At 56.1% G+C, this 26643-nt stretch overlaps 1 protein-coding gene across 1 annotated transcript in view; it reads left to right on the top strand.

The window, feature by feature from the left end:
• cfap43 (cilia and flagella associated protein 43) overlaps positions 1 to 26643 on the top strand; it is a 261004-nt gene that overhangs the window by 50927 nt on the left and 183434 nt on the right. Inside the window, exons 6-9 of the mRNA XM_085996108.1 lie at positions 1475 to 1637; positions 4971 to 5089; positions 8651 to 8782; positions 10968 to 11084. Of these exons, the coding sequence (XP_085852234.1) occupies positions 1475 to 1637; positions 4971 to 5089; positions 8651 to 8782; positions 10968 to 11084 (531 nt within the window). The remainder of the gene's footprint in view (positions 1 to 1474; positions 1638 to 4970; positions 5090 to 8650; positions 8783 to 10967; positions 11085 to 26643) is intronic.

The following is a 26643-nucleotide window of genomic DNA, read 5'->3' as shown; positions in this document are numbered from 1 at the left end:
ACTATGTGGATTAATTAAGGAAACCAGCACAAATTTGTTAAAGGCAAATCGTGCTTAACTAATTTGATTGAGTTTTTTGATGAGGTAACAGAGAGGGTTGATGAGGGCAATGCGGTTGATGTGGTGTATATGGACTTCCAAAAGGCATTTGATAAAGTGCCACATAATAGGCTTGCCAGCAAAGTTGAAGCCCATGGAATAAAAGGGACAGTGGCAGCATGGATACGGAATTGGCTAAGTGACAGGAAACAGAGAGTAGTGGTGAACGGTTGTTTTTCGGACTGGAGGAAGGTACACAGTGGTGTTCCCCAGGGGTCGGTTCTAGGACCACTGCTTTTCTTGATATATATTAATGACTTGGACTTGGGAGTACAGGGCACAATTTCAAAATTTGCAGATGACACTAAACTTGGCAGTATAGTGAACAGTGAGGAGGATAGGGATCGACTTCAAGAAGACATAGACAGGCTGGTGAAATGGGTGGGCATGTGGCAGATGAAATTTGACGCAGAAAAGTGCGAAGTGAGACATCTTGGTAGGAAGTACGAGGAGAGGCAATATAAACTAAAGGGTACAATCCTAAAGGGACTGCAGGAACAGAGAGACCTGGGGGTATATGTGCACAAATCGTTGAATCGTTGAAAGAGGTTAAAAAAGCATACGGGATCTGGCACGGGCTCGACGGGCAGAATGCCCTTCTTCCGCGCTGTAACCATTCTATGATTCTACCCTGGGCTTCATAAATAGAGGCACAGAGTACAAAAACAAGGAAGTTATGATGAACCTTTATAAAACACTGGTCCGATCTCAACTGGAGTATTGTGTCCAATTCTGAGCACCACACGTTAGGAAGGATGTGAAGACCTTAGAGAGGGTGCAGAAAAGATTTACAAGAATGGTTCCAGGGATGAGGGACTTCAGTTACGTGGATAGACTGGAGAAGCTGGGGTTGTTCACCTTAGAACAGAGAAGATTGAGAGGAGATTTGATAGAGGTGTTCAAAATCATGAGGGGTCTGGACAGAGTAGATAGAGAGAAACTGTTCCCATTGGCGGAAGGGTCGAGAACCAGAGGACACAGATTTAAGGTGATTGGCAGAAGAACCAAAGGCGACATGAGGGAAAACTTTTTACGCAGCGAGTGGTTAGGATCTGGAATTCACTGCCTGAGGGTGGTGGAGGCAGACTCAATTGTGGCTTTCAAAAGGGAGCTGGATAAGTACCTGAAGGAAAAACAATTGTAGGGCTATAGGGAAAGGGCGGGGGAGTGGGACTAGCTGAAGTGCTCTTGCAGAGAGCCGGCACGGGCTCGACGGGCCGAATGGCCTCCTCCTGTGCTGTAACCTTTCTATGATTCTGTGTGTTGGGATTTGACCCTCAACAAAACGTGAGCGAGTATCTCTCTGTCAGCTGAAGCTCACTGTGCGTCTTTCATTTTTAATCTCCTTTGTTTTGCTCTTTTCTCTCTTCTGAAGCCACGAGATCTCCGGAAGCCGCTGGTTCAGCCTGTGTCTGTCTGCTGGACCCCAATCTCCGACTTGTACGTGGGCTGTAAAAAGGGGCATCTTTTACTGGTAGACGCTGAGTTGCATAAAGCTGTCGTAGTGGCTGCTCCATCCATTGAACAGTCGACCACTGGTACGATGTTTTGCTTAATTACTGACAGAAACAGAGACACTGTGCTTAACTTACAGCACAAGTTTTAATTTTGGGTGGAGACTTAATGGAGTTTGGAAATTGCCTTTCATCTGATAGATGGTCACACTCTCACCTCTGACCTCCAACCTCTCATGCTTTTCTATACCTTTTATCTTTTTCTATTTATCAGTATTACTATGCTCATTGCCCCTCTGAAATTTCCTCTCTCGTTCCTACACTAAGCTGAAAATACGCCATCCTACACACTCTCTGTCCTCCCTTTGATGAAGTTACAACTCACCGTGCCGCTCCTATCTCATTCTTACCCAGGACTTACTGGAACTCCTCTCCTCCCTCGCTCTTCCCTTCCCTACAATGTTCTGCTTTGTAAAACCCAAGCTTGCTGTCACTTTTTGCCAACACTTGGTGTCAACTCTGGCTCAGTGGGTAACACTCTCGCATCTGAGTCAGAAGGTTGTGGGTTCAAGTCCCACTCCAGAGACGTGAGCACAGAATCCAAGCTGACACTCCAGTGCAGTACTGAGGGAGTGCTGCACTGTCGGAGGTGCCGTCTTTAAACTGAGGCCCTGTCTGCCCTCTCAGGTGGATGTAAAAGATCCCACGGCACTATTACGAAGAAGAACAGGGGAGTTCTCCCAGTGCTGTTTGTGGGAGCTTGCTGTGCGCAAATTGGCTGCCGTGTTTCCTACATTACAACAGTGACTGCACTTCAAAAAAAAATGCTGTAAAGCGCTTTGGGACGTCCTGAGGTCATGAAAGGCGCTATATAAATGCAAGTCTTTATGTTTCCTTTTTGTTCACTGCCTTCTCTCCTATTAATTCCTGCAGGTCTGCACTGTGAGCCTCAGCCCTTCGTGAGGTTTCATATATGAAATGTTAACTCTTTTTAACCCTCATCCATGCCTTTGTTACCTCTAGACTTGACTATTCCAACACACTCCTGGCTGGCCTTCCACGTTCTACCCTCCGTAAACTTGATGTCATCCAAAACTCAGCTGTCCGTGTCCTAACTCGCATCAAGTCCCGTTCACCCAACTCCCCTGTGCTCGCTGACCTACATTGGCTTCTGGTTAAGCAATGCCTTGATTTCAAAATTCTCATCATGGCCTCACCCTTCCCTATCTCTGTAATCTCCTCCACCCCCACCCCGAGATATCCGTGTTCCTCTAATTCTGCCCTCTTGAGCATCCCTGATTATAATCGCTCAACCATTGGTGGCCGTGCCTTCTGTTGCCGAGGCCCTAAGCTCTGGAATTCCCTGCCTAAACCTCTCCGCCTCGCTACCTCTCTTTCCTCCTTTAAGATGCTCCTTAAAACCTACCCCTTTGGCCAAGCTTTTGGTCACCTGCCCTAATTTCTCCTTATGTGGCTCGGTGTCAAATTTTTTGTCTTATAACACTCCTGTGAAGCACCTTGGGACGTTTTACTACATTAAAGGCGCTATACAAATACAAGTTGTTGTTGTTTAAAAGCCACATGTGAGGCTTGTAAAGACGTTTAAGGCTGATGCAATGAATGGAAAATGCAAAACCTGGACTGATGACTGGCTTAGAGATAGAAAGCTGAAGCTGATGTCTGGGGGATTAGTGGAACTCACAGAATCACAGAATCTACGTGCAGATAGAGGCCATTTCGGCCCATCGAGCCTGCACCGACACATATCCCACCCGATCCCCGTAACCCCACGTATTTAATCCCCTAACACTAAGGGTCAATTTATCATAGCCAAATCAACCTAACCTGCACATCTTTGGACTGTGGGAGGAAACCGGAGCACCCGGAGGAAACCCACGCAGACACAGGGAGAATGTGCAAACTCCACACAGACAGTCGCCCGAGGCCAGATTTGAACCCGGGTCCCTGGCGCTGTGAGGCAACAGTGCTAACCACTCGACAGGGGTTTGTTCTGGGCTCAGTTAGTAATCACACTGGCCAGTACGCAAACACAGTATCCAAGCAGACAAGGAAGGCGCGAGGTTCAACCCCTGGTCATGCTGCATTAGTTGATCTCAGTTGGGGTGGATGTAAGAGCAGTTCAATTGGTCTTGATTCCCTTGACTAAGAATGGGAGGGAAAAATCTAGGGTGACTGCTCCTGATTTGTGTCCTACGACCTCTGCTGGGATGGGATGGGTGCATTGGGTAAGACCTTCATCAGGCATAGCTGTGATGTCCAACATAGCCTGCCAACACCCACTGCCAAGGCTCACACCCGATGAGTGCCAGTGTCGACAACTCTCATGTCAAGTAGAGAATGACCGAGCCTTAATCGAAACTCGAAGAACTTAGAAGTTTTTGCCCAGCCCAGTAGATAACTGGAATCAATGCACATCAAATAATGCATTGAATGAAAAGAGCTGCATGGGTATCCAGTTAAAGGGATTGGGGTGGACATGGATAAGCATAGGTAGGGAAGATCAAAGACTCATTGGGACAATAGAATGCAACTGGTCAGCATTGAACACCGTCACTTGTAATATTCGCCTGTGATTCTGGAGTTTAACTGCATTGCCTTCAGAATTGGGGAGAAATCCCACCAGGTTTGCTCTTGGCAGTTTCTCTGGGGTTTATTCACCTCCTGGAGGTTACGTATTCCAGGGAGAGCTGATGATTGAGAGATCTGAGCATGCTAGATTCGCTCAAAGGCCCTTGCTTGTTAAGTACTTTCTTCGGGGTGGCTGCTGAGATGCTGATCAGATGGACCTGGGACTCGCAGTCATCACCCGCATCAGTGTAGAGAGCAAACGTCCTAACACTTCTGGCATAACAAGAAAAACTGGAAGCACGCAAATCTGAAATGAATACCGGAAATTCTGGGAATAGACAGCTGGTCCGCCTGCATCTGTGAACAGACAGCTTAGCGTTTGAAGCAGAGATTTGTATTTATAAGGTGCCCATCATACCTCGTAAACGACATATAATGTGGATTATTTTTGAAGTGCAATGATTGTTATATATAGACAAATATGGCAGTCATTTTGTGCTCAGCAAGATCCCACAAACAGAAATGAGATGTATGATCAGTTAACTAGTTCTTTGGGTGTGTTGGTTGAGGGAGGAATGTTGGACAGCACCAGGAGGAATTCTCTGAATAGTGCCATGGGGTCTTTCATGTCTACCTAAGTCACTGGGACAGACAGAGGGTCTCCGTTTAATGTCTCATCCGGAATATAGATTGAGACCCTTTGTCAGAAGTCTTGCCTTTTCTCTGTTCGCATACTGCTGGGATTACTTTGTATTTTTCGCGCTGTTTGTTGTTATCCTACTGTGCCAAATAAAGAAATCTTGTTGTGTACTTGTCCCCTTTGCCTAGACACCAATCCGACAGATCAGTCACCATCGAAGATTACGTTGAGTGTGTATCCCACGCTGAAGCCATGCGCAGTGAACACCCTGGCACTCCACACAAAGGGACTGTTTACAGCGGGAATGGTACTTGCTTCCAAATAGTGTCATTTTACAAAAACAAAATGCACCCAGTGGGGCTAGAATTAGTGTTTGGGCCCGGGTTGGTTAGAGTTAGTGTTTGGGCCCGGGTTGGTTAGAGTTAGTGTTTGGGCCCGGGTTGGTTAGAGTTAGTGTTTGGGCCCGGGTTGGTTAGAGTTAGTGTTTGGGCCCGGGTTGGTTAGAGTTGGTGTTTGGGCCTGGGTTGGTTAGAGATGGTGTTTCAGCCTGGGTTGGTTAGAGTTAGTGTTTGGGCCCGGGTTGGTTAGAGTTGGTGTTTGGGACTGGGTTGGTTAGAGTTAGTGTTTGGGCCCGGGTTGGTTAGAGTTAGTGTTTGGGGCCTGGGTTGGTTAGAGTTGGTGTTTGGGCCCGGGTTGGTTAGAGTTAGTGTTTGGGACTGGGTTGGTTAGAGTTAGTGTTTGGGCCTGGGTTGGTTAGAGTTAGTGTTTGGGCCCGGGTTGGTTAGAGTTGGTGTTTGGGCCGGGTTGGTTAGAGTTGGTGTTTGGGCCGGGTTGGTTAGAGTTAGTGTTTGGGTCCGGGTTGGTTGGAGTTGGTGTGTGGGCCCGGGCTGGTTAGAGTTAGTGTTTGGGACTGGGTTGGTTAGAGTTAGTGTGTGGGGGCCTGGGTTGGTTAGAGTTAGTGTTTGGGCCCGGGTTGGTTAGAGTTGGTGTTTGGGCCCGGGTTGGTTAGAGTTGGTGTTTGGGCCGGGTTGGTTAGAGTTAGTGTTTGGGTCCGGGTTGGTTAGAGTTGGTGCGTGGGCCTGGGTTGGTTAGAGTTAGTGTTTGGGACTGGGTTGGTCAGAGTTAGTATTTGGGCCCAGGTTGGTTAGAGTTAGTGTTTGGGCCTGGGTTGGTTAGAGTTAGTTTTTGGGCCCGGGTTGGTTAGAGTTAGTGTTTGGGCCTGGGTTGGTTAGAGTTGGTGTGTGGGGGCCCGGGTTGGTTAGAGTTGGTGTGTGGGGCCTGGGTTGGTTAGAGTTGGTGTGTGGGGGCCTGGGTTGGTTAGAGTTGGTGTGTGGGGGCCTGGGTTGGTTAGAGTTGGTGTGTGGGGGCCTGGGTTGGTTAGAGTTGGTGTTTGGGGGCCCGGGTTGGTTAGATTTGGTGTGTGGGGGCCCGGGTTGGTTAGAGTTGGTGTGTGGGGGCCGGGGTTGGTTAGAGTTGGTGTGTGGGGGCCGGGGTTGGTTAGAGTTGGTGTTTGGGGGCCCGGGTTGGTTAGAGTTGGTGTGTGGGGGCCCGGGTTGGTTAGAGTTGGTGTGTGGGGGCCCGGGTTGGTTAGAGTTGGTGTGTGGGGGCCCGGGTTGGTTAGAGTTGGTGTGTGGGGGCCTGGGTTGGTTAGAGTTGGTTTTTGGGCCCGGGTTGGTTAGAGTTGGTGTGTGGGGGCCCGGGTTGGTTAGAGTTGGTATTTGGGACTGGGCTGGTTAGAGTTAGTGTTTGGTTCGGGTTGGTTAGAGTTGGTGTGTGGGGGCCCGGGTTGGTTAGAGTTGGTGTGTGGGGGCCTGGGTTGGTTAGAGTTAGTGTTTGGGACTGGGTTAGTTAGAGTTGGTGTGTGGGGGCCTGGGTTGGTTAGAGTTAGTGTTTGGGACTGGGTTGGTTAGAGTTGGTGTGTGGGGGCCCGGGTTGGTTAGAGTTGGTGTTTGGGCCCGGGTTGGTTAGAGTTAGTGTTTGGGCCGGGTTGGTTAGAGTTGGTGTTTGGGGCCCGGGTTGGTTAGAGTTGGTGTTTGGGCCCGGGTTGGTTAGAGTTAGTGTTTGGGTCCGGTTTGGTTAGAGTTAGTGTTTGGGCCCGGGTTGGTTAGAGTTGGTGTTTGGGACTGGGTTGGTTAGAGTTGGTGTTTGGGCCCGGGTTGGTTAGAGTTGGTGTGTGGGGGCCCGGGTTGGTTAGAGTTGGTGTTTGGGACTGGGTTGGTTAGAGTTGGTGTGTGGGGGCCCGGGTTGGTTAGAGTTGGTGTGTGGGGGCCCGGGTTGGTTAGAGTTGGTGTTTGGGACTGGGTTGGTTAGAGTTGGTGTGTGGGGGCCCGGGTTGGTTAGAGTTGGTGTGTGGGGGCCCGGGTTGGTTAGAGTTGGTGTGTGGGGGCCCGGGTTGGTTAGAGTTGGTGTGTCGGGGCCCGGGTTGGTTAGAGTTTGTGTGTGGGGGCCTGGGTTGGTTAGATTTGGTGTGTGGGGGCCTGGGTTGGTTAGAGTTGGTGTGTGGGGGCCGGGGTTGGTTAGAGTTGGTGTGTGGGGGCCCGGGTTGGTTAGAGTTGGTGTGTGGGGGCCCGGGTTGGTTAGAGTTGGTGTGTTGGGGCCTGGGTTGGTTAGAGTTGGTGTGCGGCAGCCTGGGTTGGTTAGAGTTGGTGTGTGGGGGCCTGGGTTGGTTAGAGTTGGTGAGTGGGGGCCTGGGTTGGTTAGAGTTGGTGTGTGGGGGCCCGGGTTGGTTAGAGTTGGTGTGGGGGCCTGGGTTGGTTAGAGTTGGTGTTTGGGACTGGGTTGGTTAGAGTTGGTGTGTGGGGGCCCGGGTTGGTTAGAGTTGGTGTGCGGCAGCCTGGGTTGGTTAGAGTTGGTGTGTGGGGGCCCGGGTTGGTTAGAGTTGGTGTGGGGGCCTGGGTTGGTTAGAGTTGGTGTGTGGAGGCCTGGGGTGGTTCTCAGTGCCTGTTTGTTTCAGAGTTAGGATGTTGAAATATTTTTGCAGGAGGTAAAACGACAGGTGTCATCTATGTGTATGACTGAATGGGTGTTTGTTTGACAGGGCATGTTTGACAGAGCATATTTGACAGAGCATGTGTGTGATCCAAAGAACGCGAGTTGAAATCTCACTGTTGGCAGTTTGAGAATTTGAATTCAGTTTAAAAATCTGGAAATAAAAAGCTGGTCTCAGTAAAAGTGACCATGAAACTGTCGGATTGTCGTAAAAACCCAACTGGTTCACTGATCTCCTTTAGGGAAGGAAACCTGACGTCCTTACTCAGTCTGGGCCTGTATGTGACTCCAGTCCTACACCAACGTGGGTGACACTGTAGTGGCCTAGCAAGTTGTATCAAACCGCTACAAACAGTAACAAGGACTGCAGCGGTTCAAGAAGGCAGCCCACTTTCTCTGGGTAACTAGGGATGGGACTGTCCGGTGATGGTCACATCCCGAGAATGAATTGAAAGAAAAATCTATTTGCATGTCTGTTCCTAAAATCTCCAAATTTCCTTACCCAGATCTCCTCAAAATGTAACTCTTCAACCTGGCCTCTGATGACCTGGTTTAACTCTTGTGCCATTCCTGCTCGGTGTCCAATCCCTCCCTCAGTGCAGCATTGTGATCCATTGCTACATTAAAGATGATCTGTCAGTACAAGTCATCATGGTGTGTGTGAGACTGAGCATGTGCGTGTGTGCGACATTGAGCACATCAATGAGTGTGTGCACGTGTGTACTTGCGACATTAAGCACATGCATAGCTTCTCACATGTATGTGTGCATTAGCCATGTATGAGATCACAAACATACATTGTTTGTATGCCCGTGTGTGGGATTAAAGACTTGTGTGACTCTGTCTGTATGCTGGTAACTGAGTGTGATGTATTCCTCAGGATGGAACACTCTACTGTATCAAGGTTAAACCCCACATAGTGGAGATGGAGGAATGCTGGTCAGCAGGGACGCCAATCAGGAACATTACATTCTCGGCAGACTACAAATTGCTGCTCGTTGCTACAGATGAGGTAAAAAATGATCAGCTCCAGGCTGCAGAGGGTCTGACTGGATGGGACTCGCGCATCATTAAAGAACTTTGCATTGCAAACAACCTTTTAGATTAGCATTTCCTTCCTGTTTGGTTTCAGCGGAGACTGTAACTTCACGGCCCTATACTTATCTGTCAGTGTGTTACGTTTAGTTGACTTCAGTTTTAATTCCCTCCCGTAGAAGCCGTTCATTCATGCTGGGGTGAGGCTCCATGGGTAGTGGTTGCCTGCGGGTATCCTGTCCAAACGGCTGCTCTTCATATATTAGCCTAATTAGTGAATAGCCACGGGATATTAGACCATGAAGGGCATCACAGCTGGACCTATTCCTGTCCTCATCCAGCACCCAGGCATGGACTGTTTCCAGCACCCAGGCATGGACTGTTTCCAGCACCTGTCCTCATCCAGCACCCAGGCATGGACTGTTTCCAGCACCTGTCCTCACCCAGCACCCAGGCATGGACTGTCCTCACCCAGCACCCAGGCATGGACTGTTTCCAGCACCTGTCCTCACCCAGCACCCAGGCATGGACTGTTTCCAGCACCTGTCCTCACCCAGCACCCAGGCATGGACTGTTTCCAGCACCTGTCCTCACCCAGCACCCAGGCATAGACTGTTTCCAGCAAGGGTCACCGGGTGGTGATCAGGAGTGAGAACCATGGCTATTTTCTTTTCTCCCCACCCTCCAGCTTAGGGATACCAACAACAATAGCAACTTGCATTTATATAGCACCTTTAACGTAGTACAACATCCCAAGGCACAGCATTGTAAAACAAAATTTGACACCGAGCCACATAAGGAGAAATTAGGACAGGTTGGTCAACGTGGTAGATTTTAAGGAGCGTCTTAAAGGAGGAAAGAGAGGTAGAGCGCAGAGAGGTTGAGGGAGGGAATTCCAACACGTAGGGCCTAGGCAGCTGAAGGCACGGCCGCCAATGGTTGAGTGATTAAAATCAGAGATGCGCAAGAGGTCAGAATTGGAGAAGTGCAGAGATCTCGGAGGATAGTGGGGCTGGAGGCGGTTACAGAGATAGTGCTATTTGTACCCTTCCATCACTATCCTGTGTGTGACCAGCACAGACTGAAGACTGAAGCAGAGATCTTCCTGGCCTATATTTCCCAGTAGTCTCCATTAGTGATTCCTAACACTGTAATCCATCAGTAAGCACTTCCCTTGAGGTGTGTGACCATTAGTCCACGGGGCTAATGATGCCGATAGTTTGTGCTCCAGCCCAGCGCCCCCAGTAATACACATGGAAACAAAGAGCTCATTTATTCCCCTCTCCCCTCACCGCCCCATCTACACTGTCTTGGTCGGGCTCACTGGGGCGTTCATCTCATAGACAGCTCTAAAAACACCTTCTGATCTGAAGCACTGCTGATATTAAGCCAGCACAGATACGATGGGCCGAATGGCCTCCTTCCGTGCAGTATGATTCAATGATTAAGCAATGCCCCTTCCTAGGAGACTATTGCCTCAACTATGAATTCACCTAGTAGTGTCTCACACAAGAGGATAGTGGTAGCAGAGCATCCCTGGTGCAGTAACACAAAGTGGATATATGTACAGGAGGAGGATATAGGAAAGAAGGAATTTCCATGGAGCGGAAACACATGCTAAATGCTGTTCCACGAGATTCCGTGTTGGGGCTGCTCTTACTCATACATGGAATGTATTTAAAACCCCTCAATTTTAAATTCTCATCCTTGCTTTCCAACCTCGCCCCTCCCTATCTCTGTAACTTCCTCCAGCCCTACAACCCTCCGAGATTTTAATCGCTCCACCATTGGCGGCCGTGCCTTCAGCTGCCTGGGCCCCAAGCTCTGGAATTCCCTCCCTAAACCTCTCTGCCTCTCTCTCCTCCTTTAAGATGCTCCTTAAAACCGACCTCTTTGACCAAGGTATCCTAATATCTCCTTATGTGGCTCAGTGTCAAACTTGGTTTGATTATAGTCCTGTGAAGCACCTTGGGATGTTTTACTGTGTTAAAAGTGCTATATAAATGCAGGTTGTTGTAATGATCTGGATTTATGAACTGAGGGAACAGTATCAGTGTGTTGATGAGTGTAGACGGGGAAGGCTGGTTCTGGTGATGATGATGTAGCCATTTCTATTGCGGTGCATGTGTAAAATACAGCCTATGTGTTCCTTTTGCCCTCAGGGTTCAGTACATATTTACAACCCATCAGAGCAAAACGATGTGACCACACTCTTGGACCTACACAGTGGGGACTACGTGTCAGCAGGTCTGCTGGGGACAGGGAAACAATACTGCGTGGTAAGATTAAAAAACAATCAAACCGCACCGAGCAGCTCCGTCTTACTGTGTTGGATCTCTCAAATGTTTCTTCTGGGAATTTTTCCCACAAGGCTGTCAGTCCTGGGGACCGGAATCTTTTCACCATGGGGTGTCAGCCATGGCGCAGTGAGTAGCACTCTCACCTCTGAGTCAGAAGGTCCCGCTCCAGAGACTTGAGCCCATAATCCAGGCTGACACTCCCAGCGCAGTACTGAGGGAGCGCTGCACTGTCGGAGGGGCAGTACTGAGGGAGCGCTGCACTGTCGGAGGGGCAGTACTGAGGGAGCGCTGCACTGTCGGAGGGGCAGTACTGAGGGAGCGCCGCACTGTCGGAGGGGCAGTACTGAGGGAGCGCCGCACTGTTGGAGGGGCAGTACTGAGGGAGCGCTGCACTGTCGGAGGGGCAGTACTGAGGGAGCGCTGCACTGTCGGAGGGGCAGTACTGAGGGAGAGCTGCACTGTCGGAGGGGCAGTACTGAGGGAGCGCCGCACTGCCGGAGGGGCGGTACTGAGGGAGCGCTGCACTGTCGGAGGGTCAGTACTGAGGGAGCGCTGCACTGTCGGAGGGTCAGTACTGAGGGAGTGCTGCACTGTCGGAGGGTCAGTACTGAGGGAGAGCTGTACTGTCGGAGGGACGGTACTGAGGGAGCGCCGCACTGTCGGAGGGGCAGTACTGAGGGAGAGCTGCACTGTCAGAGGGGCAGTACTGAGGGAGCGCCGCACTGTCGGAGGGGCAGTACTGAGGGAGCACTGCACTGTCGGAGGGGCAGTACTGAGGGAGCGCCGCACTGTCGGAGGTTGCGTCTTTCGAATGAGACGTTAAACTGAGGCCACGTCTGTCCTCAGGTGGGCGTAAAAGATCCCATGGCCACTATTTGAAGAAGAGCCGGGGAGTTATCCCTGGTGTCCTGGCTAATATTTATCCCTCAAGCATCGTCACAAAACAGACTTACTGGTCATTATCACATTGCTGTTTGTGGGAGCTTGCTGTGCACAAATTGGCTGCTGCGTTTCCTACATTACAACAGTGACTGCACTACATAGGACATAGGAGAAGGAGTAGGTCATTCGGCCTCTCGAGCCTGCTCCGCCATTCAATATCATGGCTGATCTGATCTTGGCCTCAACTCCACTTCCCTGCCCGCTCCCCATAACCCTCGACTCCCTTACCTTTCAAAAATCTGTGTGATGAAATATTCCATTCATCACTGCCTGTGACTGTGGTCGGTTTCAGTGTCATCTCCCTTCCCCCAGTCCTCATTGTATTGTTTATTGGAATGTGCTGGAATGTGCTGTGTGTAGGGCTCCGCCCATACCTGGCCCCTTTTGTAAGCTAGCTCAGTCTGGCCTCAGTCTCCAGAAGGAAGATACCTCTCTCTCTTACGTGTTACTTTCTAAGTTAATAAAAGCCTTGTTTTGTTTCGCTAACATCGAGTCTCGGAATTATTGAGGCACATCAATTTTATTAACTTATTTTTCAACACTATGGATCAACTCCTGAAACCCGAACGTTTGGATTTGGATCAACATGCTCCGGACACATCAGCACGCTTCGGACACTGGTTTGAGTGTATGGAATTCTTCCTGGACAATTCCACAGCCGTCAAAGACGCTACGGACGCTGCGAGGATGAGACTCGGAATTCTGCGGAATTGGGTAAGCCACCGGGTTTACCCCCTCATCCAAGACGCCGATACGTACCTGGCCGCCTGCGACATCTTAAAGACGCATTACCAGCAGCCTACGAATGAGGTGTATGCTAGGCATCTGCTCGCTACTCGCGCACAGCGACCTGGGGAATCGGTGGAGGAGTTCCTAAGCACCCTGAAAATGCTTGGCAAAGACTGCAAGTGCCGAGATGTAAAAGCCGCAGTGTACACTGACGAGCTTGTTCGCGATGCCTTTATCACAGGCAAAGACTGCTGGAAAAAACAGGGTTGGACCTGAAACAGGCTGCGGACACCGCGCGATCCCTGGATGTGGCCCAGAGAAACTCGGACGCCTACTCTTCAGCCCGCGCCGTCCACGCCGCCACGTGTGCACCGAGGGCGCCGCCATCTTGGAAGGCATCTTCCCCGCCCGGCAGCCCGACGCGTCAGGGACCCAACTGCTACTTCTGCGGGCAGCCAAAACACACCAGAAACCTGTGCCCGGCGAAAGGCACCACCTGCTTTAAGTGCGGTAAGAAGGGGCACTTCGGGAAGGTGTGCAGAGGGAACCCCGCCGGAAAACCAACCGCCGGAAAACCCGCCACCGCCGCGTGTGCGCCGTGGGAGCGGCCATCTTGGACGCCATCTTGCCCGACCTCGTGGGGTCCGCCATCTTATGAGCAGACAGCGTGGACGCCATCTTGTATCGATCAGGGCCCTACAGTGGCATCGGTCACAGTGGACCAGACCAGGCCGCACCCGCTATCCAAATCAATGGTGGACATCGAGGTAAACGGGTGCCGGGTTAAATGTTTAATTGACAGTGGAAGCACGGAGAGTTTTATCCACCCTGAACTGGCACAACAACTCTCCCTAAAGGTGGTCCCTGCTCAGGGTACCATCTCTATGGCTGATAAAACCCAGACATCGACCATTCTGGGTTACTGCACGGTGCAATTGGGCGTTAACGGAACTGTATACGATAATTTTAAAGTATTAATCATGAAGAACCTATGTGCGAGCGTGATCTTGGGCCTGGATTTCCAGTGCAACCACCAAAGCATCACGCTCAAGTACGGTGGGTCCCAGCCGCCCCTCACAGTGTGCGGTCTGGCTACCCTGAAGGTAAAGCCGCCTTCGCTATTCGCGAACCTTGCCCCTAACTGCCGGCCAATAGCGACCAAAAGCAGGAGGTACAGCTGGGAGGACAGGCGGTTTATCGCGACCGAGGTAGACAGGCTCCTGAAAGAGCGCATTATTGAACGCAGCAACAGCCCGTGGCGCGCCCGTGTGGTAGTGGTAAGGGGTAGCGAGAAGAAACGGATGGTGATCGACTATAGTCAAACGATCAACAGGTACACCCAACTAGACGCCTACCCGCTACCCCGCATATCAGAAATGGTGAACCAAATCGCCCAATACCGGGTGTTCTCCACCATTGACCTCAAGTCAGCGTACCACCAGCTCCCTATCAGACCAGAGGACCGCCCGTACACCGCCTTCGAGGCGAACGGACGCCTCTACCAATTCCTCAGAGTCCCCTTTGGGGTGACGAATGGGGTCTCGGTCTTTCAGAGGGAGATGGACCGCATGGTCGATGACCACCACTTGCAGGCAACCTTCCCCTACCTCGACAACGTCACCATCTGCGGCCACAATCAGCAGGATCACGACTCGAACCTCGAGAGGTTCCTGGAAACCGCACAAAAACTAAACCTCACCTACAACGAGGACAAGGGCGTTTTCAACACCACGTGCCTCTGCATACTAGGCAGCGTGGTGGAGAATGGGGAAATCGGACCAGACCCCGACCGATTGCGCCCCCTACGGGAGCTGCCCCTGCCCAACACTCCCAAAGCCCTGAAAAGGTGCCTGGGGTTATTTTCTTATTATTCCCAATGGGTCCCCAACTACTCCGACAAAGCCCGCCCCCTCTTGAAAGCATCCTCTTTTCCGCTCTCTGCTGAGGCCCACGCCGCGTTCAAAAGCATTAAGCAGGATATTGAGCGGGCCACGCTACAGGCAGTGGACGAGAACACTCCATTTCAAGTGGAAAGTGATGCGTCTGACTTCGCCTTGGCGGCCACCCTCAACCAGGCGGGGCGGCCCGTAGCTTTCTTCTCGAGGACCCTCCAAGGGCCCGAGATCAGACACTCCTCCGTGGAAAAGGAGGCCCAAGCCATCGTGGAGGCAGTGCGCCACTGGCGCCACTACCTAGCCGGCAAACGCTTCACCCTACTTACCGACCAGCGGTCGGTAGCGTTTATGTTCAATAATAAACAGAGGGGGAAGATTAAAAATGATAAGATTCTTAGGTGGCGGATCGAGCTCTCCACCTTCGAGTACGACATCATTTACCGGCCAGGGGCCCTTAACGAATCCCCTGACGCCCTCTCACGAGGGATGTGTGCCAGCGCCACCGGGGATCGGCTACAGACCCTCCACAACGACCTCTGCCACCCAGGGGTCACGCAGCTGTTCCACTTCATAAAGTCCCGTAACTTACCCTACTCGATTGAGGAAGTTCGGTCTCTGACCAGGAACTGCCGCACTTGCGCTGAGTGCAAGCCTCGGTTCTACCGCCCAGATAGAGCCCACTTAATCAAAGCTACACGGCCCTTTGAGCGGCTCAGCTTAGATTTCAAGGGCCCCCTCCCGTCCGTCGACCGCAATGTTTACTTCCTGAACATTGTGGACGAATACTCACGGTTCCCATTCGCCTTCCCCTGCCCAGACATGACCAGCGCCACGGTCATTAAATGCCTCAACAGCCTGTTCTGCCTGTTCGGTATGCCGAGCTACATCCATACGGATAGGGGGGCGTCCTTCATGAGTGAAGAGCTACGCCAGTACATGCTGTCCAAGGGGATCGCCACGAGCCGTACCACCAGCTACAACCCCCGGGGTAACGGCCAAGTGGAGCGAGAGAACGGGACAGTATGGAAAGCAGTCACTCTAGCTCTAAGGACCAAGGGCCTCCCTATCTCCCGCTGGCAGGAAGTCCTCTCGGATGTGCTCCATTCGATACGGTCGCTATTGTGTACGGCCACTAATGCCACGCCTCATGAACGAATGTTTGTCTTTCCCCGGAAATCCACCTCCGGCGTATCCATGCCGTCATGGCTCTCCACCCCAGGTCCGGTGTTCGTGCGAAGGCATGTGAGGGGCCACAAGACGGACCCTCTCGTGGAGCCAGTACACCTACTCCACGCCAACCCCCAATACGCATATGTCCGGCACGCCGACGGAAGGGAGGACACCGTGTCCATAAAAGACGTCGCCCCAGCCGGCATCGACAACAACCACGGCAATAGCAGCAACAACGATCACAGCAACTCTTACCCACCCACTACTCTTTCATCACCCCCGGAAGAACATCGACCAACGGCACCCCCACCAACTACCCCTTCAACAACCCTGGCGGCACCCCCGGCAGAGACCCAGGAGGCTACCGGGGACACCCAGCCGACACCCGCGGCACCACAACAGCCACGTCGGTCGCAGAGGACTATCAAACCCCCGAACAGACTAAATCTATAGAAGGGGTGAATGTGATGAAATATTCCATTCATCACTGCCTGTGACTGTGGTCGGTTTCAGTGTCATCTCCCTTCCCCCAGTCCTCATTGTATTGTTTATTGGAATGTGCTGGAATGTGCTGTGTGTAGGGCTCCGCCCATACCTGGCCCCTTTTGTAAGCTAGCTCAGTCTGGCCTCAGTCTCCAGAAGGAAGATACCTCTCTCTCTTAGGTGTTACTTTCTAAGTTAATAAAAGCCTTGTTTTGTTTCGCTAACATCGAGTCTCGGAATTATTGAGGCACATCAATCTGTCTATCTCCACCTTAAATATATCAATGACCCAGCCTCCACAGCTCTCTGGGGATTCCAAAAATTCATGACCCTCAGAAGAAATTCCTCCTAATTTCCAATTTAAAAGGGTGCCCCTTTATTCTGAAAGTACTTCATTGGCTGTAAAGCTCTTTGCAACGTCCAGAGGTTGTGAAAGGCGCCGTAGAAATGGCGGGGGAGGGGAGGGGGAGTTTTACTGGGTGAGGGTTCAGGCGGGGTGGGGAGGGGGAGTTTTACTGGGAGTGGGTTTCAGGCAGGGTGGGGAGGGGGAGTTTTACTGGGAGCGGGTTTCAGGCGGGGAGGGGAGGGGGAGTTTTACTGGGAGAGGGTTTCAGGCGGGGAGGGGAGGGGGAGTTTTACTGGGAGCGGGTTTCAGGCGGGGAGGGGAGGGGGAGTTTTACTGGGAGCGGGTTTCAGGCGGGGAGGGGAGGGGGAGTTTTACTGGGAGCAGGTTTCAGGCGGGGTGGGGAGGGGGAGTTTTACTGGGAGCGGGTTTCAGGCGGGGAGGGGAGGGGGAGTTTTACTGGGAGCGGGTTTCAGGCGGGGAGGGGAGGGGGAGTTTTACTGGGAGAGGGTTTCAGGCGGGGAGGGGAGGGGGAGTTTTACTGGGAGCGGGTTTCAGGCGGGGTGGGGAGGGGGAGTTTTACTGGGAGCAGGTTTCAGGCGGGGTGGGGAGGGGAGTTTTACTGGGAGCGGGTTTCAGGCGGGGTGGGGAGGGGGAGTTTTACTGGGAGAGGGTTTCAGGCGGGGTGGGGAGGGGGAGTTTTACTGGGAGCGGGTTTCAGGTGGGGTGGGGAGGGGGAGTTTTACTGGGTGCGGGTTTCAGGCGGGGTGGGGAGGGGGAGTTTTACTGGGAGCAGGTTTCAGGCGGGGTGGGGAGGGGAGTTTTACTGGGAGAGGGTTTCAGGTGGGGTGGGGAGGGGGAGTTTTACTGGGTGCGGGTTTCAGGCGGGGTGGGGAGGGGGAGTTTTACTGGGAGCGGGTTTCAGGCGGGGGAGGGGAGGGGGAGTTTTACTGGGAGCAGGTTTCAGGCGGGGAGGGGAGGGGGAGTTTTACTGGGAGCAGGTTTCAGGCGGGGAGGGGAGGGGGAGTTTTACTGGGAGCGGGTTTCAGGCGGGGAGGGGAGGGGGAGTTTTACTGGGAGAGGGTTTCAGGCGGGGTGGGGAGGGGGAGTTTTACTGGGTGCGGGTTTCAGGCGGGGAGGGGAGGGGGAGTTTTACTGGGAGAGGGTTTCAGGCGGGGTGGGGAGGGGGAGTTTTACTGGGAGAGGGTTTCAGGCGGGGTGGGGAGGGGGAGTTTTACTGGGAGAGGGTTTCAGGCGGGGAGGGGAGGGGGAGTTTTACTGGGAGAGGGTTTCAGGCGGGGAGGGGAGGGGGAGTTTTACTGGGTGCGGGTTTCAGGCGGGGTGGGGAGGGGGAGTTTTACTGGGAGAGGGTTTCAGGCGGGGAGGGGAGGGGGAGTTTTACTGGGAGAGGGTTTCAGGCGGGGTGGGGAGGGGGAGTTTTACTGGGAGCGGGTTTCAGGCGGGGTGGGGAGGGGGAGTTTTACTGGGAGCGGGTTTCAGGCGGGGTGGGGAGGGGGAGTTTTACTGGGAGAGGGTTTCAGGCGGGGAGGGGAGGGGGAGTTTTACTGGGAGCAGGTTTCAGGCGGGGTGGGGGAGGGGGAGTTTTACTGGGAGCGGGTTTCAGGCCGGGTGGGGAGGGGGAGTTTTACTGGGAGCGGGTTTCAGGCGGGGTGGGGAGGGGGAGTTTTACTGGGAGCAGGTTTCAGGCGGGGTGGGGAGGGGGAGTTTTACTGGGAGCGGGTTTCAGGCGGGGAGGGGAGGGGGAGTTTTACTGGGAGAGGGTTTCAGGCGGGGTGGGGAGGGGGAGTTTTACTGGGAGCAGGTTTCAGGCGGGGTGGGGAGGGGGAGTTTTATTGGGAGCGGGTTTCAGGCGGGGTGGGGAGGGGGAGTTTTACTGGGAGCAGGTTTCAGGCGGGGTGGGGAGGGGGAGTTTTACTGGGAGTGGGTTTCAGGCTGGGTGGGGAGGGGGAGTTTTACTGGGGGCGGGTTTCAGGCGGGGAGGGGAGGGGGGAGTTTTACTGGGTGCGGGTTTCAGGCGGGGAGGGGAGGGGGAGTTTTACTGGGTGCGGGTTTCAGGCGGGGAGGGGAGGGGGAGTTTTACTGGGAGAGGGTTTCAGGCGGGGAGGGGAGGGGGAGTTTTACTGGGTGCGGGTTTCAGGCGGGGTGGGGAGGGGGAGTTTTACTGGGAGCGGGTTTCAGGCGGGGAGGGGAGGGGGAGTTTTACTGGGAGAGGGTTTCAGGCGGGGAGGGGAGGGGGAGTTTTACTGGGAGAGGGTTTCAGGCGGGGTGGGGAGGGGGAGTTTTACTGGGAGAGGGTTTCAGGCGGGGTGGGGAGGGGAGTTTTACTGGGAGCGGGTTTCAGGCGGGGTGGGGAGGGGGAGTTTTACTGGGAGCGGGTTTCAGGCGGGGTGGGGAGGGGGAGTTTTACTGGGAGAGGGTTTCAGGCGGGGAGGGGAGGGGGAGTTTTACTGGGAGCGGGTTTCAGGCGGGGTGGGGAGGGGGAGTTTTACTGGGAGAGGGTTTCAGGCAGGGTGGGGAGGGGGAGTTTTACTGGGAGAGGGTTTCAGGCGGGGAGGGGAGGGGGAGTTTTACTGGGAGAGGGTTTCAGGCGGGGTGGGGAGGGGGAGTTTTACTGGGAGCGGGTTTCAGGCGGGGAGGGGAGGGGGAGTTTTACTGGGAGTGGGTTTCAGGCGGGGTGGGGAGGGGGAGTTTTACTGGGAGCGGGTTTCAGGCGAGGTGGGGAGGGGGAGTTTTACTGGGAGAGGGTTTCAGGCGGGGTGGGGAGGGGGAGTTTTACTGGGAGAGGGTTTCAGGCGGGGTGGGGAGGGGGAGTTTTACTGGGAGAGGGTTTCAGGCAGGGTGGGGAGGGGGAGTTTTACTGGGAGAGGGTTTCAGGCGGGGAGGGGAGGGGGAGTTTTACTGGGAGAGGGTTTCAGGCGGGGTGGGGAGGGGGAGTTTTACTGGGAGCGGGTTTCAGGCGGGGAGGGGAGGGGGAGTTTTACTGGGAGCAGGTTTCAGGCGGGGTGGGGAGGGGGAGTTTTACTGGGAGCGGGTTTCAGGCGAGGTGGGGAGGGGGAGTTTTACTGGGAGAGGGTTTCAGGCGGGGTGGGGAGGGGGAGTTTTACTGGGAGAGGGTTTCAGGCGGGGTGGGGAGGGGGAGTTTTACTGGGAGTGGGTTTCAGGCGGGGTGGGGAGGGGGAGTTTTACTGGGAGCGGGTTTCAGGCGAGGTGGGGAGGGGGAGTTTTACTGGGAGAGGGTTTCAGGCGGGGTGGGGAGGGGGAGTTTTACTGGGAGAGGGTTTCAGGTGGGGTGGGGAGAGGGAGTTTTACTGGAGTGGGTTTCAGGCGGGGTGGGGAGGGGGAGTTTTACTGGGAGCGGGTTTCAGGTGGGGTGGGGAGGGGGAGTTTTACTGGGAGAGGGTTTCAGGCGGGGTGGGGAGGGGGAGTTTTACTGGGAGCGGGTTTCAGGCGGGGTGGGGAGGGGGAGTTTTACTGGGAGAGGGTTTCAGGCGGGGTGGGGAGGGGGAGTTTTACTGGGAGAGGGTTTCAGGCGGGGAGGGGAGGGGGAGTTTTACTGGGAGCGGGTTTCAGGCGGGGTGGGGAGGGGGAGTTTTACTGGGAGTGGGTTTCAGGCGGGGTGGGGAGGGGGAGTTTTACTGGGAGAGGGTTTCAGGCGGGGTGGGGAGGGGGAGTTTTACTGGGAGTGGGTTTCAGGCGGGGAGGGGAGGGGGAGTTTTACTGGGAGTGGGTTTCAGGCGGTGTGGGGAGGGGGAGTTTTACTGGGAGAGGGTTTCAGGCGGGGTGGGGAGGGGGAGTTTTACTGGGAGTGGGTTTCAGGCGGGGTGGGGAGGGGGAGTTTTACTGGGAGTGGGTTTCAGGCGGGGTGGGGAGGGGGAGTTTTACTGGGAGCAGGTTTCAGGCGGGGTGGGGAGGGGGAGTTTTACTGGGAGAGGGTTTCAGGCGGGGTGGGGAGGGGGAGTTTTACTGGGAGAGGGTTTCAGGCGGGGTGGGGAGGGGGAGTTTTACTGGGAGAGGGTTTCAGGCGGGGAGGGGAGGGGGAGTTTTACTGGGAGCGGGTTTCAGGCGGGGTGGGGAGGGGGAGTTTTACTGGGAGCGGGTTTCAGGCGGGGAGGGGAGGGGGAGTTTTACTGGGAGCGGGTTTCAGGCGGGGTGGGGAGGGGGAGTTTTACTGGGAGTGGGTTTCAGGCGGGGAGGGGAGGGGGAGTTTTACTGGGAGAGGGTTTCAGGCGGGGAGGGGAGGGGGAGTTTTACTGGGAGTGGGTTTCAGGCGGGGAGGGGAGGGGGAGTTTTACTGGGAGTGGGTTTCAGGCGGGGAGGGGAGGGGGAGTTTTACTGGGAGAGGGTTTCAGGCGGGGTGGGGAGGGGGAGTTTTACTGGGAGAGGGTTTCAGGCGGGGTGGGGAGGGGGAGTTTTACTGGGTGAGGGTTTCAGGCGGGGTGGGGAGGGGGAGTTTTACTGGGAGCGGGTTTCAGGCGGGGAGGGGAGGGGGAGTTTTACTGGGAGCGGGTTTCAGGTGGGGTGGGGAGGGGGAGTTTTACTGGGAGCGGGTTTCAGGTGGGGTGGGGAGGGGGAGTTTTACTGGGAGAGGGTTTCAGGCGGGGTGGGGAGGGGGAGTTTTACTGGGAGCGGGTTTCAGGCGGGGTGGGGAGGGGGAGTTTTACTGGGAGCGGGTTTCAGGCGGTGTGGGGAGGGGGAGTTTTACTGGGAGAGGGTTTCAGGCGGGGTGGGGAGGGGGAGTTTTACTGGGAGAGGGTTTCAGGCGGGGTGGGGAGGGGGAGTTTTACTGGGAGAGGGTTTCAGGCGGGGTGGGGAGGGGGAGTTTTACTGGGAGAGGGTTTCAGGCGGGGTGGGGAGGGGGAGTTTTACTGGGAGAGGGTTTCAGGCGGGGTGGGGAGGGGGAGTTTTACTGGGAGCGGGTTTCAGGCGGGGTGGGGAGGGGGAGTTTTACTGGGAGCGGGTTTCAGGCGGGGTGGGGAGGGGGAGTTTTACTGGGAGCGGGTTTCAGGCGGGGTGGGGAGGGGGAGTTTTACTGGGAGAGGGTTTCAGGCGGGGTGGGGAGGGGGAGTTTTACTGGGAGTGGGTTTCAGGCGGGGAGGGGAGGGGGAGTTTTACTGGGAGTGGGTTTCAGGCGGGGAGGGGAGGAGGAGTTTTACTGGGAGAGGGTTTCAGGCGGGGTGGGGAGGGGGAGTTTTACTGGGAGCGGGTTTCAGGCGGGGTGGGGAGGGGGAGTTTTACTGGGAGAGGGTTTCAGGCGGGGTGGGGAGGGGGAGTTTTACTGGGAGAGGGTTTCAGGCGGGGTGGGGAGGGGGAGTTTTACTGGGAGCGGGTTTCAGGCGGGGGAGGGGAGGGGGAGTTTTACTGGGAGTGGGTTTCAGGCGGGGAGGGGAGGGGGAGTTTTACTGGGAGAGGGTTTCAGGCGGGGAGGGGAGGGGGAGTTTTACTGGGAGAGGGTTTCAGGCGGGGTGGGGAGGGGGAGTTTTACTGGGAGAGGGTTTCAGGCGGGGAGGGGAGGGGGAGTTTTACTGGGAGAGGGTTTCAGGCGGGGTGGGGAGGGGGGAGTTTTACTGGGAGCGGGTTTCAGGCGGGGAGGGGAGGGGGAGTTTTACTGGGAGCGGGTTTCAGGCGGGGTGGGGAGGGGGAGTTTTACTGGGAGTGGGTTTCAGGCGGGGAGGGGAGGGGGAGTTTTACTGGGAGTGGGTTTCAGGCGGTGTGGGGAGGGGGAGTTTTACTGGGAGCGGGTTTCAGGCGGGGAGGGGAGGGGAAGTTTTACTGGGAGCGGGTTTCAGGCGGGGTGGGGAGGGGGAGTTTTACTGGGAGCGGGTTTCAGGCGGGGTGGGGAGGGGGAGTTTTACTGGGAGCGGGTTTCAGGCGGGGTGGGGAGGGGGAGTTTTACTGGGAGCGGGTTTCAGGCGGGGTGGGGAGGGGGAGTTTTACTGGGTGCGGGTTTCAGGCGGGGTGGGGAGGGGGAGTTTTACTGGGAGCGGGTTTCAGGCGGGGTGGGGAGGGGGAGTTTTACTGGGAGCGGGTTTCAGGCAGGGAGGGGAGGGGGAGTTTTACTGGGAGCGGGTTTCAGGCGGGGAGGGGAGGGGGAGTTTTACTGGGAGAGGGTTTCAGGCGGGGTGGGGAGGGGGAGTTTTACTGGGAGCGGGTTTCAGGCGGGGAGGGGAGGGGGAGTTTTACTGGGAGAGGGTTTCAGGCGGGGTGGGGAGGGGGAGTTTTACTGGGAGCGGGTTTCAGGCGGGGTGGGGAGGGGGAGTTTTACTGGGAGAGGGTTTCAGGCGGGGAGGGGAGGGGGAGTTTTACTGGGAGCGGGTTTCAGGCGGTGTGGGGAGGGGGAGTTTTACTGGGAGCGGGTTTCAGGCGGGGTGGGGAGGGGGAGTTTTACTGGGAGCGGGTTTCAGGCGGGGTGGGGAGGGGGAGTTTTACTGGGAGCGGGTTTCAGGCGGTGTGGGGAGGGGGAGTTTTACTGGGAGCGGGTTTCAGGCGGGGAGGGGAGGGGGAGTTTTACTGGGAGCGGGTTTCAGGCGGTGTGGGGAGGGGGAGTTTTACTGGGAGCGGGTTTCAGGCGGGGAGGGGAGGGGGAGTTTTACTGGGAGCGGGTTTCAGGCGGGGTGGGGAGGGGGAGTTTAACTGGGAGCGGGTTTCAGGCGGGGAGGGGAGGGGGAGTTTTACTGGGAGAGGGTTTCAGGCGGGGTGGGGAGGGGGAGTTTTACTGGGTGCGGGTTTCAGGCGGGGAGGGGAGGGGGAGTTTTACTGGGAGTGGGTTTCAGGCGGGGTGGGGAGGGGGAGTTTTACTGGGTGCGGGTTTCAGGCGGGGAGGGGAGGGGGAGTTTTACTGGGAGAGGGTTTCAGGCGGGGAGGGGAGGGGGAGTTTTACTGGGAGCGGGTTTCAGGCAGGGTGGGGAGGGGGAGTTTTACTGGGAGCGGGTTTCAGGCGGGGAGGGGAGGGGGAGTTTTACTGGGAGAGGGTTTCAGGCGGGGAGGGGAGGGGGAGTTTTACTGGGAGCGGGTTTCAGGCGGGGAGGGGAGGGGGAGTTTTACTGGGAGCGGGTTTCAGGCGGGGAGGGGAGGGGAAGTTTTACTGGGAGCGGGTTTCAGGCGGGGTGGGGAGGGGGAGTTTTACTGGGAGAGGGTTTCAGGCAGGGTGGGGAGGGGGAGTTTTACTGGGAGAGGGTTTCAGGCGGGGAGGGGAGGGGGAGTTTTACTGGGAGAGGGTTTCAGGCAGGGTGGGGAGGGGGAGTTTTACTGGGAGCGGGTTTCAGGCGGGGAGGGGAGGGGGAGTTTTACTGGGAGCGGGTTTCAGGCGGGGAGGGGAGGGGGAGTTTTACTGGGAGAGGGTTTCAGGCGGGGGAGGGGGAGGGGGAGTTTTACTGGGAGAGGGTTTCAGGCGGGGAGGGGAGGGGGAGTTTTACTGGGAGCGGGTTTCAGGCGGGGTGGGGAGGGGGAGTTTTACTGGGAGAGGGTTTCAGGCGGGGGAGGGGGAGGGGGAGTTTTACTGGGAGAGGGTTTCAGGCGGGGAGGGGAGGGGGAGTTTTACTGGGAGCGGGTTTCAGGCAGGGAGGGGAGGGGGAGTTTTACTGGGAGAGGGTTTCAGGCGGGGAGGGGAGGGGGAGTTTTACTGGGAGCGGGTTTCAGGCGGGGTGGGGAGGGGGAGTTTTACTGGGAGCGGGTTTCAGGCAGGGAGGGGAGGGGGAGTTTTACTGGGAGAGGGTTTCAGGCGGGGTGGGGAGGGGGAGTTTTACTGGGAGAGGGTTTCAGGCGGGGTGGGGAGGGGGAGTTTTACTGGGAGCGGGTTTCAGGCAGGGAGGGGAGGGGGAGTTTTACTGGGAGCGGGTTTCAGGCGGGGAGGGGAGGGGGAGTTTTACTGGGAGCGGGTTTCAGGCGGTGTGGGGAGGGGGAGTTTTACTGGGAGAGGGTTTCAGGCGGGGAGGGGAGGGGGAGTTTTACTGGGAGAGGGTTTCAGGCGGGGAGGGGAGGGGGAGTTTTACTGGGAGCGGGTTTCAGGCGGGGTGGGGAGGGGGAGTTTTACTGGGAGCGGGTTTCAGGCGGGGTGGGGAGGGGGAGTTTTACTGGGAGAGGGTTTCAGGCGGGGTGGGGAGGGGGAGTTTTACTGGGAGCGGGTTTCAGGCGGGGTGGGGAGGGGGAGTTTTACTGGGAGCGGGTTTCAGGCGGGGAGGGGAGGGGGAGTTTTACTGGGAGAGGGTTTCAGGCGGGTAGGGGAGGGGGAGTTTTACTGGGTGCGGGTTTCAGGCGGGGTGGGGAGGGGGAGTTTTACTGGGAGAGGGTTTCAGGCGGGGAGGGGAGGGGGAGTTTTACTGGGAGAGGGTTTCAGGCGGGGAGGGGAGGGGGAGTTTTACTGGGTGCGGGTTTCAGGCGGGGTGGGGAGGGGGAGTTTTACTGGGAGAGGGTTTCAGGCGGGGTGGGGAGGGGGAGTTTTACTGGGAGCGGGTTTCCGGCGGGGTGGGGAGGGGGAGTTTTACTAGGAGCGGGTTTCAGGCGGGGTGGGGAGGGGGAGTTTTACTGGGTGCGGGTTTCAGGCGGGGTGGGGAGGGGGAGTTTTACTAGGAGCGGGTTTCAGGCGGGGTGGGGAGGGGGAGTTTTACTGGGAGAGGGTTTCAGGCGGGGAGGGGAGGGGGAGTTTTACTGGGAGCGGGTTTCAGGCGGGGAGGGGAGGGGGAGTTTTACTGGGAGCAGGTTTCAGGCGGGGTGGGGAGGGGGAGTTTTACTGGGAGAGGGTTTCAGGCGGGGTGGGGAGGGGGAGTTTTACTGGGAGCGGGTTTCAGGCAGGGTGGGGAGGGGGAGTTTTACTGGGAGCAGGTTTCAGGTGGGGTGGGGAGGGGGAGTTTTACTGGGAGCGGGTTTCAGGTGGGGTGGGGAGGGGGAGTTTTACTGGGAGAGGGTTTCAGGCGGTGTGGGGAGGGGGAGTTTTACTGGGAGAGGGTTTCAGGTGGGGTGGGGAGGGGGAGTTTTACTGGGAGAGGGTTTCAGGCGGTGTGGGGAGGGGGAGTTTTACTGGGAGCAGGTTTCAGGTGGGGTGGGGAGGGGGAGTTTTACTGGGTGAGGGTTTCAGGCGGGGTGGGGAGGGGGAGTTTTACTGGGAGCAGGTTTCAGGCCGGGTGGGGAGGGGGAGTTTTACTGGGAGAGGGTTTCAGGCGGGGCAGGGAGGGGGAGTTTTACTGGGAGCAGGTTTCAGGCCGGGTGGGGAGGGGGAGTTTTACTGGGAGCAGGTTTCAGGCGGTGTGGGGAGGGGGAGTTTTACTGGGAGCAGGTTTCAGGCGGGGAGGGGAGGGGGAGTTTTACTGGGAGCGGGTTTCAGGCGGGGTGGGGAGGGGGAGTTTTACTGGGAGCAGGTTTCAGGCCGGGTGGGGAGGGGGAGTTTTACTGGGAGCAGGTTTCAGGCCGGGTGGGGAGGGGGAGTTTTACTGGGAGCAGGTTTCAGGCGGGGTGGGGAGGGGGAGTTTTACTGGGAGTGGGTTTCAGGCGGGGTGGGGAGGGGGAGTTTTACTGGGAGCGGGTTTCAGGCGGGGTGGGGAGGGGGAGTTTTACTGGGAGTGGGTTTCAGGCGGGGTGGGGAGGGGGAGTTTTACTGGGAGCAGGTTTCAGGCCGGGTGGGGAGGGGGAGTTTTACTGGGAGCAGGTTTCAGGCGGGGTGGGGAGGGGGAGTTTTACTGGGAGCGGGTTTCAGGCGGGGTGGGGAGGGGGAGTTTTACTGGGAGAGGGTTTCAGGCGGTGTGGGGAGGGGGAGTTTTACTGGGAGCAGGTTTCAGGCGGGGTGGGGAGGGGGAGTTTTACTGGGAGAGGGTTTCAGGTGGGGAGGGGAGGGGGAGTTTTACTGGGAGAGGGTTTCAGGTGGGGAGGGGAGGGGGAGTTTTACTGGGAGAGGGTTTCAGGCGGGGTGGGGAGGGGGAGTTTTACTGGGAGTGGGTTTCAGGCGGGGTGGGGAGGGGGAGTTTTA

The sequence above is a fragment of the Somniosus microcephalus genome, chromosome 8, assembly GCF_052327205.1.
Source record: "Somniosus microcephalus isolate GS21.2 chromosome 8, FLI_Smic_1.0, whole genome shotgun sequence".
In the NCBI taxonomy this organism is placed as follows: Eukaryota; Metazoa; Chordata; class Chondrichthyes; order Squaliformes; family Somniosidae; genus Somniosus; species Somniosus microcephalus.
The sequence above is the reverse complement of the archived record's forward strand: the minus strand, read 5'-3'. Positions and strand labels throughout refer to the sequence as shown.